Source organism: Macadamia integrifolia, unplaced genomic scaffold, assembly GCF_013358625.1.
Source record: "Macadamia integrifolia cultivar HAES 741 unplaced genomic scaffold, SCU_Mint_v3 scaffold1306, whole genome shotgun sequence".
Lineage (NCBI taxonomy): Eukaryota > Viridiplantae > Streptophyta > Magnoliopsida > Proteales > Proteaceae > Macadamia > Macadamia integrifolia.
In genome coordinates this window covers 132,041-149,454 of record NW_024868154.1, presented here as the reverse complement: position 1 = coordinate 149,454, position 17,414 = coordinate 132,041, and the positions used below count along the sequence as shown (strand labels likewise).

General features: G+C 35.5%; 1 protein-coding gene and 1 long non-coding RNA gene across 2 annotated transcripts; one reads left to right on the top strand and one right to left on the bottom strand.

Annotated features, from left to right (window-relative positions):
* Nucleotides 1–1,545: 1,545 nt before the first annotated feature.
* Nucleotides 1,546–2,628, top strand: LOC122063396. Its single transcript, XR_006135322.1, has 3 exons — nucleotides 1,546–2,002; nucleotides 2,087–2,181; nucleotides 2,302–2,628. It is a non-coding gene; the product is annotated as an uncharacterized LOC122063396 (long non-coding RNA).
* Nucleotides 2,629–7,471: 4,843 nt separating this feature from the next.
* LOC122063398 (probable indole-3-pyruvate monooxygenase YUCCA8) lies at nucleotides 7,472–9,553 on the bottom strand. The gene is made up of 3 exons (XM_042627106.1): nucleotides 8,705–9,553; nucleotides 8,238–8,609; nucleotides 7,472–7,938 (listed from the first exon to the last, which is right to left on the bottom strand). Exons 1-3 carry the CDS (start codon nucleotides 9,368–9,370, stop codon nucleotides 7,714–7,716), a joined length of 1,263 nt encoding a protein of 420 aa, XP_042483040.1. The 5' UTR covers nucleotides 9,371–9,553; the 3' UTR covers nucleotides 7,472–7,713.
* Nucleotides 9,554–17,414: the final 7,861 nt, after the last annotated feature.

The following is a 17,414-nucleotide window of genomic DNA, read 5'->3' as shown; positions in this document are numbered from 1 at the left end:
CCTAAGTCCTAAGGTCATCCACTATATTTCTACTCCCGTCAAAGAAGAATGAAGCTCACCGCTATCGGAACAAAATGGTGGCCTGGATCAATGGTTCTTCCTTGTTCCTTGATTCCTTCTCAAAGTCCTTTCTTAAAACCCTTGACAAAATCCAAACCCTGTTTGTGAATCGTGTTTTTGTTTGGTTTGTTTTGGTTATTTTTGGTGGAGTAAAGCTGATCCCATACATCTCAAGTGTTAACAAAACCATACACCTACCAATAAAAAATCTATATTTGGAATCTTCATCAAGTAATTTTAAAATGTGTTTAAAAAAAAAAAAAACCCATAAGACGCCACTTCACATAAGGTGGAGCACTGCCTTACCATCTCTAGTTTTGACCGCATCAGCGCCAAGGCGTTGCTAAGGCATCGCCTTACCAGCGCCTTAAAAACTATGGAGCTAAACCAATTTTTGCTTTGGAGATCTAAACTATGAACCTATTGCGGAACGTGTCAATACAGGAGTACTTTCGGTATCCATGAACAAAATCACCTATAAAAATGTTTCTATTGCTTTCACTTATGCCCACAAAGGATGTCTATCTATGCTATAGTCATAGAAATCATTACTTCTGTTTTTTTTCTTCTAAAAAAACGAATACAAGTGTTTAGAGGCTGAGTCGAGTTTCATTGGCCAGAATGACTGGCAAAGCATGAGTTTTAAGTGTTGTGCCAAGATTATGTTGATGTGTGATCATCCCAAGCATTCAAATCCATGGATGCTCCTTGAATAAGAAACCCTGGATCACGATGACAAATTGGATTGCAAGTAAAACGATGCTACCATCTTCCAAGGTGATGTCGAACTCTGGGTCAACAATGAGATCTTTAAACAAGGAGGCACAACAACTCCTTTAGTCTTGTAGACAACAAAGACAAGGACACCATCGCAAAATATAACTCTTACGAAAATGGAGGATTGAAGGCTTTCACGGTTAGAAAACTTGAATCAATCTTTATAGGAATAAAAGCTAACAATGTAAGGACAAGATAAGGGAAAGATAGTTTATCTATTCTGGTCAGGCATTTTGGATTGTTAATTACTATTTTATCAAATAAAGTTCTTGGGAAGAAAGGAAAGAATTGCAGATGTAGAGAGAAATGTAGAGAGGAGGAGATATTTCTTATTTATATTAACTAAGAATAAGAAATGAATATTCTATATTTTATTTTAAATTCTCTCAATTCTAAAGAAATATACCACTGGTTGAGGAATTGCTTTTGCATTAACCTCTATAAAAATGTTTCTAACTTACTATTTTGACCTTCCTTTTCAAGTTCTAAATTTGTACTTCAACAATATGGCCCATTGAGTGATTACATGCCTTTACTGCTTAGGTTTTCTAGGTTAACTAGTAGTTCTAACCTGCTCTGTGGACCAAACTTCATATTTGTTATGATGACCAACCAGTTCTAGCTAGAAGAGATCGGATGGTTATACTTGGAAGATGAAATGAGCTGGAATTCTGCCGAGTTTATTCCAAATTATAATTTGAGCAAGAATCAAAATCTAAATTGACTTCAAGACCTCCCTTCAACTTCCACACTGACAACTTGGGTCTAGGAGAAATGAGGATTAGAAGTGGTCGTACTGGTGATGAGCAAAAGCCTCAATTCATTAACACTGTGAACCATGGAGATTTAGCTAAGAGTGGGGAACACCCTCTGTATGTTATCAACATAGAAATTACCATGGCATTAGAGTTCACAAATCTGCAATTTGGTGTCTTTATTTATTTATTTATTTTTTTGGTCCTTTTAGAACCTATAACATAAGTATACGTGGTTAGATCATCCATGCTGCAAGTAGATGTATACCTAATTTTAGTCATGATTTGTGAACCTTAGCAATATTGGCAATATTCTCACTGATCTAGTTTTGTCCTTTTTCTCAGGGAAGGGTCCTTCACAGCCTGCTCCTAAGTTTGTTGGGAACTTGATAGCATTCATACTAAACTTGGTAATATTCTTCGTTGTGGATTACTCGCTGATGAGATGCTGATTGCAAAATTTTCATGACCACTCATCTGTTTATTTGTTTCAGATTGGTCCTAAGGGTCTGGAGTTTGCTCGGTACTCATTAGATTACCATACAATAAGAAACTATCTGTACGTAAATCGTACTTGGGGAAAACAAAGGTAAGATTGTATTTTACAGTCCTGAGAATGTCCTGAGAATGGCTCAAGGCCTGAACTAGGTTGCAGAATGTTCGCTTCTCATACTTGTTGCTTCTTATGTTGCAACTGTGGTGCACACAGAGCTGACAGGCACATGCCATCATATGCAAAGAAAATTGTAGATATGTATAACCAGAATGGAGAAGTTGATAGGATGCTCTCGAACAAATGATCTCCCAAGCAGTCTCAATGTGCCTAAAATTGCCTTCTTTTTCAGTTTTCTGAAATTTCCTTAGTTTATTACATCTCAGATTGATTGGCCTTGTATCTTAACTGTTACAGCCCTGCACAGGTGAGAGGTGAGAACCTTGTGTGAGTATTTTAGATGTTCATGGTATTTCTATGAACATTCAAGTTGATGGTGTAAGTTCCCACAAAAAAAAAAAAAGGGTGATGGTTTAAATATTCTATGATTCTCTCTCTCTCTCTCTCTCTCTCTCTTATGTGCAGGTCTTACATACCGAGGACTCTGATCCAAAATACTATGTGGCTTAAATGCTTAATCATTACGGACCTAGATTCTCTCCAGCAGCGCTGGGCGCCCAAGGCATATCTAACATCTGGGAGCACTCGGATACGCACTTCAACACATGATTGCACACTCCAAGGGGCTCCCAGCCATCGGACACATGTGCGCAGCTGGAGAGGATCTGGTTCTATCATTACTTGGGCAAGGATCCTCTGCAACTGGGCAAGGCCCAGCCCGGAGCCCAACAGGGATGGGCATGAGTAAATATTTTAGCCCCACCTTGGGCCGGGCCTAGACTGGGCCTTGGGAACCCCGGGCTAGGCCTGGGTTTTTCAAAAACCTGGCCTAGTTTCATGCCTACTTCCATTGGATAAAACTTCTCACCCTTGTGGAATATCCAAATAAACATTATCTTTTTTACCTAATAAATAAATAAACATTATCTTTGAAATCTAACTGATCACAAACTTTGTTTGGTTGCAAGGGAAATTAAAGGGAAAGGAAGTGAAAATTTTCAAACCTAAGGTAGAAACTTTTGTAATAACTATATCACAAGTCATTCCATACATGGTTATTAAATTTCACTTTACTTTGCATCCAAAACCCTTTGGTTTAAAAAGTAAAATAAAAATTACATATAAATAAATTGTATCATTACTACAATATGGTAAAACATTTAATTAATTTAAACATTTACATGAGGTAATGATTACAAAAGTTTTTTTCTTAGGTTTGAAAATTTCCACTTTCCTTCAATTTTCTTTGCAATAAAATGTAGTCTAAAACAATCAAACATAGCTTTAATTTTGAGAAATGAGAAGTGAAATCATTGGTGCATATTGTGTGTTGAGAAATGATTATGGGGAATCTCTCTCTCTCTCTCTCTCTCTCTCTCACACACACACACACACACACGCAAACAAGTTTAGTAACATGATCTATGTTCAGTGAAGATCACAAAATTTTTTTTTTTTAATCTCACATCCTAAATATAATGACAAGAATCAAAATCAACTTCTAGTGTAGCATTGTTGAGAAGAATAATTGGACAGGTTTGAGGATATAGTATTGGAATGATGCAATTTTAATGAAATATTATTGTTTCAGACTTTTAAAGGACCAGCTCTCAAATTATACAGAATTGAATTGGAAGTTCAAAGCCCATTACCACTTAGCTGTTCTTACCTAAAAGTGCCCATTCCACAGTCTTGTCTGTTTATCCTCAAACAATTCCCCAAACAAAAGCGGGATTGCAAGGTATACCCAGGTTGCAACTTGCAATTATATGATATTTTAACTGAAGTCACACCCACTAAGATGCAGTTTCAGTGTTCAAATTGAAGTTGTAAGCTACAGTTTTTAACTACTTTACAAGTAGCTTCACTGGTTGGCTGAAGTGTTAACCTTAGCTGCAACTCACAACTTGCAATTTTATTATAACCATTAGTGGCTATTTTGGTAGAAATTTGTTTTCAAAAGCTGGACTAGAGTGGCAACCTTGCAACTTTATAGCCTTGCTTTCCTTTACCTTCCTCTTTGCCTTTTCTGATTTAGGTTCTTTTGATTCTTTAGTTGTGTTCTTTGTTTCCAACCCAACTGGTTAAAGTTGGCACCTCTCAACTCTGTTTTCAGGACCAATCTAACCTACTGTGTTATAGAGAAGGGTTGCCTCTATAATACAAATTTCAATCCTTGTGTCCTCACTGGAAATTAAGTCTTGTGCAAGTTGTTGCACAGTTCAACTTATGTTGCTCAAACCATAAAAGTTGCAAGCCACTGTCAGACACTTGGCTCAACCATCAAATAAATGTTAGGAAAAAATTCTCTTTTTTTGTCACTCATCTTTTACGGTTCTGAGGGTAGGACCATCCTGTGGAGAACATTTGGGTCAGAAGACTCAGGACCATAAGGCTATGGAAACCCATCTTGCAAGTAAAAGGAAGAGAAGGGAAGTGGAATTGATTTAAAAAATAAAATATATTTTCTTTTATAAACACGTTTGTGTAACCTACTTAAAACTCATGATTGATAATTATACTTTTTAGATGTAATCTTTATTTTTCTTTTGCAAAATGAAATTTAATAACCAGATTTGATATGATTTGGAATTAGTTACTCAATCATATTAGCTACCGGTTACAATAGTTTCCATTTTAGTTTTGATTTAATTTCGCTTCCTTACCCTTTACTTCCCTTGTGACCAGATGGAGACTAGGCTGAGCTGAATTCAAATTGAGCTTGAGCCCAACCCATAAATTTTGAGATCCAATTTGATGTTGTGTTAGTCTGACTAACCCATGACATATTAGTATATTACATATCATAATTGCTTACATAAATTTTTGGGAGAGGATTCCCTCCAATGCCTGAGTACTAATTTGATCGAAAAAGAGTTCTCCGTATCAAATCTTTAAATAAGGAGAATTTTGAAGGAAAGAGAACGAATGGGTTCTACGTTTATGTGTCTTATTGTACAGATTCCTTCGCACACGGGCATCTTGGAAATACTACTTTTCGCATAAATTTTACTTGGAAGTCTGAAATGGTGAGTGAGAAATATAGTGGACCTACTCAAAGAACATAGTTTCTAACAGAGACCATAGTTTCTAGTTTGTGCAAACAGATAGCATGGGCCCTTAATTTGGATTCGGAAATAAAGGAGAAAGAAGCTGACCATTCCCCCTCACCCCCATCTGTTCCTTTCTTGGTCTCTGTGAAGAATAAACGTGAGGTTAGACTAGTCACGGAAGCCATTGGTGCCCCAAACAAAAAAGCAAGCAGATGATCCAAAGAGATAAGACATAAGAATACAGTTGTACTCTTTGTTTCAGCCTGGAAGTAGATTGAAATCTAGATGCTTGAAACAAGTTGAAAAAAAAGAAAAAGGGTGATTTGCATATAGTATGGGTAGTGTGTTGGCGGAAATCCAATAGCATTATGGAAGGAATAGGATCTTTTGCATTCTAAATTATCGTACAAAAATTAATTATTTGGAAATAAAATGGTTTATCTTAGAACTGCAATCAAAGTTTTTTCTCCAGATAATAGTTTTGATGGACATACATGTTAAACACATCAAGGATTGAGTTAGATTCACATCTAAGGTTTGTGTATGTGTGACTGCATTTGGTTTTTGTGTCTATTCCCTATTTCCTTGCTTTTCTACTATTAGTTTGACTGATATTGAGTCATGGATGATTAGAAAAAAAATAAAGAAGGGAAAAAGGAAAGGTGGGGAAGAAAGAGTTCAGAAGCTTTGGCTTCTAGAATTCTCTCAAATTGAATCTGTGTGAATTGGTTCTCAGCTTCACAGAAAATTAGACTGAACAAGTGTTTTGACTTCAAAGTTCAAAGGGTTTATTTATTTATTTTTTTTCTGTGGATGGAAAGGATTTAGGTATTCACTATCAGAAGATTTGGGAAAGAAAACAGTTTATTCCATACATTATTAAATCTAAGAATGAAATCCCTTTAGATATAGTGACCATACCAAATGAGACTACAACACATATGGCAAGCATGCAACTGTGGTTGGTGTCCAGAACCTTCACTCTCATAGCTCAGTGAGTGGGGGCTGTGCTTAGTGTCTTAGTGGTAGGATTATAATAAATTGCTTAAATCTTAATTAAGCATCCTCGTGTCGCGATACAATTGGTTATCATGTAAGAAACTAATAAGTTGTTGTGAATTGTTTAATTAATGTTTTCATTAAAGCTCGATTCACATCATTATGGTCGATAAAAAGGAATGAAGGAAGCCCCAATAGAAAAATATTGGAAGGAAAAAATGCTTCGAACTTCGAAGATGAAATTGTTCCCATTTCAATGGTCAGGAATTCTTTGACGGTGTCGAGCTGGAACAACCTGTTCTTCTGAAATACCCTGATTTTTACCATATAGTATTCATCTCCACTTAGTGATAAGTAAAGTATTAACTTATGTCCAGCCTTTACAAAAAGATGAAATAGTTTAACTTTTGAACTGTCCTTATTTTACAGTGAAAAGCTGAATCTGAAGTTCATTGTAAGCATTTCTAATAAAATTAACCAACAGAATCAGTGAGTTCTGAGTTGTTTTTGTAGAGCATTTGTACTACTCACTCTTACACTTAAAGGAAAGGAAATAGTTTAAAATCTTCTTGACTGTCCTCATTGGATAGTCTTCCAAACTAACTGTATTTGCAGTGAGAAGTAGATTCTGAGTTCCATTGTATGAGTCAGTCACATCTTTCTTCTTATCCTTCACTTTACAGAAACTTTTATGGATTGCTTACAGCACTAAATAGATTACAAAGTATATAAGAATCAGATATAGTACAGAGAACAGTGCTGTACAGAATGTCATCTCTGATATGAAGCATGAAGCCCTTTATTCCTTGAAAAAAGGAGGAATGGAATAAAAATTAGGATCTGCAAGAATCAAGATGAACTTGGGGTCCATCATTTTAATGGATACAGATGGCCTGCCGACTTTTGGATGTCGACCGTTTGCTCGAAGAAAGTGATGCTTATAAGTAGTCATACATCAAGTGAAACTGTAAGAATAAAAATGAGTAGTTGGACCACATGTGTGGTACTTAGGTTGTAGGTTTCATTTGAGGATGAAGAACATCAGGTGACAATAGACCATTTTTCCTTTTAATTCCTTTTCTATAACAGAACATGAAAGAACCCTTCTCTATGATCTAACTAACAAAGAATATGAGAAAGAAAGAAATGTAAAGGAATGAAGAAGAATTTCCTTTTCTTATTTGAATTGATAACTGAATGAAGTATACAAAAATTTGGAAAACCAAAAAGCCTCATCTTCCTCTGTACACAAAATTCCCATTTCTTTCCAAAACTTGGGCTTGTGGAGAGGGCTCACTGTGTTAACTGTTTCTTTCGCTATTTTTTTTTTTTCTTGTCCTAGTATACATTATTATTGTACACGATCGATCTCCATCCGGCAAACCCCGAAAAAGAAAATAAAAGAATTCAATGGTGAATCTTTCATGTAGTGTTAGACTGTAGAATTGATGCATGATCAGAACTGTGAAGTGCATCTTCTATGGCAAGCAATCCTCTTCTTTGTCTGTTTTGTTTCCTCTTTCCAGACTTTTCCAATATCTTGTGCTATTCTCATAGCATCAGAGGAGGCACCAGAGAGCCCTCTCCTTGTGAACCCAACAGCATATAGCCCAGTGTTTCCTTTCCACCCATTTGGGAATGAAGCCTTTGGAAACCCATTCTTTGAGAAAAATTCACTCTCCTGTAAAAATACAAAGGTACAAAATAACATTAGTTCATTTATCCACTACATGTGTTTGTTTTTATTTGAATCTTCTCAGAAAGAGGGGGAGGGAAAGAGAAAAAAAGACAAAATCAATGCTACCAAACACCATCTAACTACCTATTACTGTCTGACCCTTTATAAGATCATGAGTATCTGAATCAAACCCAAAAAAATGAAGAAAAGATTTGAAAAATAAGGAAAGAATCTAACAAAAACCTAACTCCCTCCAAAACAGGGGAAATTTTTTTATAGATTGAATAAGAACATCTTCTCACCTCTAGCCAAGAAGGAACATTGCTGCGATAGCCAGTAGCGAGAACAACCGAATCGATTTCAAGATTTTCTCCATTAACAAGCTCAACTCTACCAGATGAGAACCTTTTAATTCCAGGAACAACCTTGATGTCTCCAGATTTTATCTTCTGTAATGCACCAACATCCAAAACAGGGGTCTTTCCTTCAGTGTTCTTGAGCAATAAAGGTCCCATTTCTGGCCTTTTCAGTCCATATTTCTCAATGTTTCCAAACACAAACCATGCCATTATCAGTAACAGCTTATCAACTAGCCAAAGTGGTAACCATTTCAGCAGAAGAACCGCCAATTCAAATGTTGATTTCCCAAGAATTTCCCTTGGCAATACATGAACCTGATAATTGAAACAGAATTCCTCTGTTAATAATTGAAACTCATAAATATAACTCAAAAATGTTGTGTACTAATGAACTGTTAATAAAGACTCACCGAGCTGCGAATCACCATGGATGGCTGAGCATTGTGATTGCAAAGATCAAGACTAACTTCCATGCCCGAATTGCCACAACCGACAACTAGTACTTTTTTTCCTCTGTAATCCTCACCAGACTTGTAGTTACAGACATGTACAATATCACCACCAAACTCAGATAAGCCTTCAATTTCTGGTACCACACACTCTGCATTCTCTCCTGTGGCCACAACAAGCCACCTGCAAATGTACTCAACCTCAATGCGGCCGGAGATGGGGCTGGTAGAGACTGTCTTGACGCGCCACAACCCACTAGTCTCATCATATTTAGCAGACTGAACACACTCATTGAATCTTGGGTTGATCTCAAATTTCTTGGCATACAATTCTAGATAGTGTATGAATTGCTTCTTGGTTGGGTACTCAGGGAAGTCCTCTGGGAATGGGAGTTTAGGAAGCTGGCAGAAGCTCTTGGGGAGGTGAAGTTTGAGGCGATCATAGGTGCGTTTTTGCCACAGAGAGGCAATGCAGTCTGCTCTTTCAAGGACTACAAAGGGTACACCCTGTTCTTTCAGGCAGGCGCCGACCGCCAGTCCAGAAGGGCCAGCGCCGACAATGACTGGACCGTTTACCCACACGTTCCGGCGAGCAAAGATATCCTCATGATCAGCAAGACAAAACATCTTGAAGGACTATTGACCAGAGTTGTGTAGTAGTATTTGTATGTGTACTACTTGGAAGGGAAGTTTGAAGGAGAGTATTGGGGTTGTTGGTTAAGTTTGTTTGTAATTGAGATGATAAGAGTAGGAGATGGAGAATGGAAGTGAAGAGAAGAGAGGAGAGGAGAGGAGAGGAGAAAACTTGTGTTGCAAGGTAATGTGATGGTGGAAGGAGGGGGTAAAGGGGTTTAAATAAGGGTGGTTGCCATGAGACCTGCATGTGATAGGAGTAGAACTTGATGCCTTAAAGCTCCTCTAAAATGATAACCATAGGACTCTTTCTTTTATTTTATTTTAATTATATTATTATATTTCTTATTATCCCCCCATGAAATTTTTATTAATTAACCATTAATATGAAGGAGTAAGAACAGAAGTTGGTTTTCACTCTTCCCCTTTTAACAATTCATTTTATGAGGAAAATTCCAAAGCAACTAGCCAATCCATTAATATATCAAGAAGAAAAAAAAAAAAGTGATAAACTGGACCAATCTACGAAAAACAAAATGGTCCCTCCATGACAAGTCATCTATACAGCAAATAAATCTTTTTCGTTTTTGGTAAATTCTACTAAGGGCTATGGTAACAATGACTACTAAATCCAAGATTTGAAGGTCCCTTATGTGACTCTTTTAATTGTATTTTTTAGTTAATTGTTGTAATTATTGGGCATATAAATAGATCACCAATTAAATCTTTTTTGGTTTTGGTAAAATCTACCGGAGGCTATAGTTATAGTGATCCTACTATACTGTATCCTACTACTAAATTAACCCAAGATTTGGAGGGCTCTAATGTGATTCTTTTAATTATATTTTTAATGAATTCTAGTAATTATTGTGTATATATAGGATAAAAAAATAATATTAATAGATCACCCACAATCTTTCCTTTTTCTTCCTGCAGATTCCTAGGACTCTCCATGCAATACCCTGGAAATAATGGGATATAACCTTTTTACTCAAAGTCATTATAAAAAATTATATAATTACAAAAGAGCAAATTAATATTATAATTACCAAAAGCTTACGCGTTGTTTTTATTTATATTTCATCATATTCCGAATATTGGTTGGCAGTTGGGCCCCCAACAACAAGCAGCTGCGCCTACAAGTTCTTGGGTTTATTTATCCAAAAAAAAAATCCTCAAGCACCAAAATAAATGAAAAATATTTTTATTCTTTCCATAATTATTACTTATGTGATAATAAATGAGGTACATTAATCGATGATTAATGCCATTGGATTGGCATAATGGGTAAAAATTGCTCGTAAATAAGGTGGTACCAATTCTATTTAAGAAATTCACATCATGAAAGGGTGAGCTTTTGGTTGAATCTATGATATATTAAAGGGTAAGTGTTTCTTGTGGAGGAATGTGTTTCATGTGCATGCGGCCAACAAGAGAACACGAGGAAGCACCGATAAAGGTATTATTCTCCATTTCATGGGGGTGGGTCAGTCATTTGGCCATATATGTCTACGCATAGGGACCACACGCCAGCACAAAAACCATTTTTGTTATATTAAAAATGTAAATGAATCTCTAGCGGGTCTCAATTATAGTTGGTAAATATACAAATTAAATGCGTATTTTTTTTCATATCTGAACGTTTAATTGTCGAATCCATTTTTACGTATAAAATATCAGTGGAAAAATACATGTTTATAAAGGAATACTGAATTAAACATATAATTTTTGTATTATTCTGTATTATTCATCTTACCATAACTTTTTTTATTTTAAAAATAAAAAACAAAAAATCCAAACCAAAATCCCTTTCTGATCGAAAATCCAAACCTAGAGAAGGATGTAAGAATACTCCTTATATGCTTCTTTACCCTAATGTTTATCTCAACCAATCATAAAAACGATTTAAAAAAAAAAATTTTTGACTTAAAATCTTAGCACATATATGTTTCATAGTAAACATATACATGTATTTTTACTTACAAAGCAATCGTATTAAACATGTACCATATCATTGATGTACACATTTTATTACGCCTAATTTTTTTCAAGTATTATTACCAATTGATCCGTTTGATTGCCAAACGTATTCGTTTCTAAATTTACTAATTATGGTCGCTATTGATGAATGAAAAAGACACGTGTTTGGTGTTTGTATACGAAGGTACATTGATCACGATGGACTTGAGATCTAGTATGGTGTCTTCATTTCGTTGCTATAAATAGTCAAAGAGATATATATATATATATATATATATAGAGAGAGAGAGAGAGAGAGAGAGAGAGAGAGAGAGAGAGAGAGAGAGAGGATTTGGGATTGGAGCTTATCGAAAGCAACACGTCATGCTCATCTAATTTGATTTGGGGGGATTAAGTAACATGAGAAATTTGGATGTGACGAATGGATTAGAGTGGGGCCCACACCAAAGTTTATAACACACAAAAATAGAGATATCTTTCTCTGATGGCCCACATGGCAAGACGTAGTTGCTGATGAAGATAGGCTGCTATGTGCCCACGTGGATTTGGTGAACAAGTTGCGCCGGCGGCTTGGCCTGGAGTGAAGGGGCCTTGACTTGGACTCTCTCGCTCTCTCTCTCTCTGGGGATTGCAACGTTGGAAACGCCATTTTGGCTCCTCCCAAGTCCCACCCCACTTCTCTCTCTGGGAATTGCAAACAGCCCTTTTGGCCCACAAGGCCCATACCTAGCCAAACATCTTTTCACATTTCATTGGGCCATGTGTCAGAACCCCATGCAATTCTTATTTAAAAAAGAAAGAAATAAAAAAAAGTCAGAACCCCATTGAGCTTCCAAATATCATAACAAGCGAAGGCCATCTTTAAATAGCTTTCCTCTTCCCAAAAAAAAAAAAAAAAAAAACCATCTTTATAACAGCAGCCCCCTCTCTCTAATGTTGTTCCAACTGAACCAAGAAGCTGTTTTCTACTGGTTAAACTATATCAATCCCTATTCATTAGGGTATTAGCTACTAGATAGCTAGGGTGTTACCTAATCACTTGTACAACTTGCTTAATCTATATAAAAGAATTTGAATAGCCATTTTGTGAGAACAAGTAGAAGCTAGAGAACCCTAAGTACTATAGTACTGCTAACTTGATATTTATTCCGAAAAGGGTTAGGCATGCGGCTAAAGCTACTGGTCAACTAATGAAAGGTTGGGATGGAAAGGGCAATGAGGTCATTTAAAAAAAGCAGGAAGAGAGAGAGAGAGAAACAGGCTGGGCACCCATCAACGTGCCCAGCCTTTTCCCTAAAATTCAAAATGCCACTAATGTTTTAAATGAGTTGCTCCTCAATTAGCTAGGGTTTCCCAATCGCTTGTAGAACTTGCTTAACCTACATTAGAGACTGCAGAGTAGTGGCTAGCCATTTTGTGAGAAGAAGCAGCAGCTAGAGATTCTTAACTATTATAGTAGTAGTACCTTAATATTTAAAATTCAAAATGCCACTAATGTGTTAAATGAGTTGCTTATCCAATCACTTATAGAACTTGATTAACCTATACTAGCTACAAAATGTGAGTAGCCATTTTGTGAAAAGAAAAAACTAGAGAACCCTAAAGTACTATATATAGTAATACCTTGAGATTTAAAATTTGAAATGCCACCAATGTTGCAAATGAGTTGTTCCTTAATTAAGGGGGTAAAGTTGGTGTTTTTTTATCATAAAAAAAATATAGTTTAGTGTGTTGGTATATTCTGCAATCATAGTGACTATGGTACTTAGGGTTTAGGTTTGGATTATATATGTGTTGTAAAGATTTAAGAGAATCAAGTACCAATATGGATGTGTTTATAATGTAGATGAGAGGGGGGCTGAGTTTTGAGTTGAATAATCTTGGTGAACCCCACCACCGTTGTGTTTGGAAGTGTAGATTCATGGGTGAGGAAGGAGGGAGGCATGTGAATGAAACCTTGGTTTCCTAGAGTCTCTCCTTTTCATGTAAAGAGTACTAGAGAGATAGATAGAGGATGTGTAGGTGTTTTGGCGTTTCTAAGGGTTTATTTTAAATGACCTAAGAGAGAAAGAGGCTTTGGAATGAGTAGTATAGAACCACATCCCATAACCCACACTATTCATGACAACTTTGTAATGGCCACCCCAAGCCAATTTAAAAGAGGCTAGCCTCCAAATGCAAGCATACAAAAGGGATATGAGCAATAAGGATTATATACTAGCTAGTATCCATGCATGATCTGATAGGGATATGAGCTTTTATCATCCCTAGCTAGCATCCTCAGCCTTAAAAACTTGCAATGCCCCAGCCAGCTTATGGGGCCATTACTTGGTTGCTTTTAGGATCAGAGGCTTCTCTATCTTTTGTAGCTTTCTTTAATTTTCTTCTTCTTTCTCTCTTATTTTATGCAAAACCTTATGAGGGTTTTGCAGATGCATTCCATGGTCGGCGGTTAAACTATGCAAAAGTCCAGTGAAACCTATGATAGGTTCGATCACGCGTAAACGAGGAAAGGTTTCGATAAAGATGATATCATTAGGATCCAAGATATATCATTAGGATATCACAAGCTTCATATAGTATAACTTATTGATCATGGATTTTCCATCAAGGAGACTGTCATTATTATTATTATGAGGGATAACTACTTGGACACCTCCTGTACTATGGCCAGATTGCTTGACACCACAAACTATTGAAAATATTATTTGAAGCCTCATGAAACTTGATGGTGTAGTATGATATTAGTGGTTGAATGAAAATATCATTTTACCCTTATGAGTTATTGATCACCTTGTCCTTTAAATCTTAATTAAATAATCCCTAACCCAAATCCCCTTCTTCTTCTTCTTCTCCTTTTTTTTTTTTTCCTACCTTGCAAATCTTGATTATTTAAAGTTTAAAGGGTATGTTGATAAATAACTCATAAGGTAAAATAGTATTTTCATTGAATCACTAACAACAGACTAACACCACAGATTTCATAGGGCTTCAAGTAATATTTTCAATAGTTTGGGATGTTAAGTAATTTGGCCATAGTACAGAGGGTGTCCAAGTAATTATCCTTTATATATATATATATATATATATATATGAAAATTATTGGTATTGGATTTATGTATAAGAATTGAGTATCTCAATATGTTTCTACCAAAAAAAATATCTCAGTATGTGGTAGGAGAGTTGGAGAGCCCAAACATGTTCTATACAATCAATAATGTTGCAGGGCAATAGTCAAGGAAGTCATTTATTTAATATGGCGGTTAAGATAATCAGAGAGTGATCATGCTTATCTTCAGTTTAATGGGCCTTCTATGTAGGTTCAATCACTTGAAAAGTCCAAACTGATAAAAGAAATGGTAGCCCATGATTTACCTATGTAGTTGGGATTATTATAATGATACATATTATTATTATTATAAGCATAAGTGTTGGTGGAACCTACCCTAATAGTTCTACATTCTTTTCTCCTTTTGAATAGTTTCCTTAATTGGTCTTCCACTTCTTTGGTCAATGTCTAGTATAAAGGGAATATTTCTTCAATAGGAGTTCCAAATCATATAAAATGTGGCTTAGAATTCATTCATGATTAGAAGAGGGCCCATAAGATTTTAAGAGGTTTTCTATTTAATCTGTGAGCCTTTAAGCAATCTTTAATTTCTCTCCTTATTTTTATATGCTTTAGCATACTCATTGCCTCCACAACTTCTAAATTTTAAACCATCTTCATCATTGATTCACCCCTCTAAAAAATACCTACTTATTAGCCACTCTCTTTACCATGAAAATTAACAAACAAAGGTAAATGCTTCACCTCCCATTGCAGATCTAGAGCTTGATAAGCATCTTTATTTTGGATCGTTAATCGCATCCGTTCAATCAAAGACCTCTAGGGTTTTTCTTATCCTATGGTTGAGTCAAAAGAACATAATTAAGGCAAATCTTTATCACAAATCTGTAGTGAACTTATTCCACTGTGAAAGCTTAATTGTAATATTAATTGACCTAATGGAATCCACACAATCACTCTACTTAGAAAGTTAAATATTATAGACCTTCATTGAAGAGCTGACTCATGTTAACCATGATCCCTTGAGATTGATAGAGAGAATATTTATGAATTTTCTTAAATGTGAGGGATGCAATTTGCCTAGTTAAACTAAAAAGAAAAGTCACATGGCATCATCAGAACCTATATATAAAAGAATAAAAGAACCCACAAATTCCTTCCACAAGCTTATATGGGCACCATTTGCGCTATCACATTGCCTAAGTGCTTTAGAAATTTAGCTTGGATAGAATTTCTGACCCTCTTCTGTTCATCTCACTTGACTCTCACTATTATCAACTAAGCTCTCATTAGTGTGATAAAAAATTCAAAACTATTAATAATTATCGTAGTGACGATATCTTGATCAAGATCTTCTGGTTTCTTGTTAAATATGAAATCCTAAGTAACATTGATCTTAACAGGAGATTATGTAGATTAATATTTTATTTGAATTCTGTCTGGTGGAATTAAATATAGAAATGCTTTGTTGATCTCTATGATTAGCAGAAAATTGTAAGTGTTACATATTATTATTAGAACCCAATTTTATGAATTAATTAGTACCATTATATATATAAATATATATATATATATATATTTGGTAAAGCACCATTACATTTAATTTTCTTCTAAACCCTTTGATCTGTAAAGTCTATAAAAATGTATTGTCCTTACTTCAAATAATTGTTGCTAAGCTCTATACCTAGACCATACTTACAATATTCACAAATAATTATTTGGAGTATATATATATATATATATGAATAACTTTATACTCATTTAAGCTAGAGAAATTACTGTTACATGTATTATATATTCTTTTCAATTGTTCATTAACAATAAATCATTAGAATGAACCCATTTGTACGTTGCTCAGATGGTTAGGCCGAATTGAGGATTGTGTAGGTAGGTGCACGGTTCCATGTTCAATTCTCCATCTGTGCATCTACGATTTAAGTGGAGACCATGGCAGTGGGTTACTATGCTAGTCTCCCCGAAGATTAGTTGAAGTGCACGTTAGCTGACCCGAACACCTTGGTTAAAAAAAAAAAATCATAAAAACGAACACTAAGAAAAAGCTATCAACTAGATAAGAAGTACAGATTACTTAAATAAGGACTTTTTTTTTTTTAGGGTTAATGTAGAAATTGTCATCTTCATGATCTGTCGTGGTATATCTTTGTTAATAACATGTTAGTGTGGTAGGGAAAAAGAATGCAGTAGTTCAATGATGAGCAAGAAATTAATCAATAACCCATTAAGGAGTAAGAGTGGTTTAAATGATTGAGATTGAAAGTGGATAACCTCAATCTATTCTGATTTTCATTCCTTCATCTAGTACCATTTCCCAAGGGGTAGATTCTATTAATAAGGTCACTAGAAATGTTTTGAATAAAGTTAGAACTTAGAAGTCACCCCTATGAGTCACTAGTCATCCAGATACCATGTTAGGGGCCTGCACCTGGCACAACCATGGGCTTGCATGTGGCATGTTATGAACCTCTATATTTTATTTGAATTTTCAATTAGGGTTCTCTTTGCCCTAGTAGGTGCCGCCCCTTCCATGCTTTTAGCACAAAAACACTCTTCACACTTACAAAAAACACAAAATTAATACTTTAACCCCTTCAATTAGAGGAACATAAGTAGGTTATCAACTACAAGAATCTCAAGTTTGGGACTTGATTAAAAAAGGAATTAGAGAAGAACATGTGGCGGTTCTTAATGAGATGTGTTTAGAGGGGTCTCCTCATTTATCTAAACCAATTTCCTATGCATATCACATGGCTTTAAAAAGCTAAAACAAGAAAGAAAGATCAATAAATTAGCTTAATTAGTATAATTTCATTGGAAAAATTTTATATTTTGATTAGTTTATGGTGACTTAGAGTAGCATGATATACCGCCGACCCATATATAGTTTGAAAGATGATGAGAGCCATGACGAACCAGTTTGGTAGGATCCCTTTTTTGAGAGTTCATCAAAAGTCAACTCCATTTGATTCT

Bases quoted from the DNA above. Each gene is read 5' to 3' on its own strand.
- LOC122063398 (XM_042627106.1), bottom strand. From the start codon at position 9,370: ATGTTTTGTCTTGCTGATCATGAGGATATCTTTGCTCGCCGGAACGTG. The intron at 8,610-8,704 runs GTGAGTCTTTAT...TTCAATTATCAG, and splicing joins CCATGGTGATTCGCAGCTCG to GTTCATGTATTGCCAAGGGA. The intron at 7,939-8,237 runs GTGAGAAGATGT...GTATTTTTACAG, and splicing joins ATGTTCCTTCTTGGCTAGAG to GAGAGTGAATTTTTCTCAAA.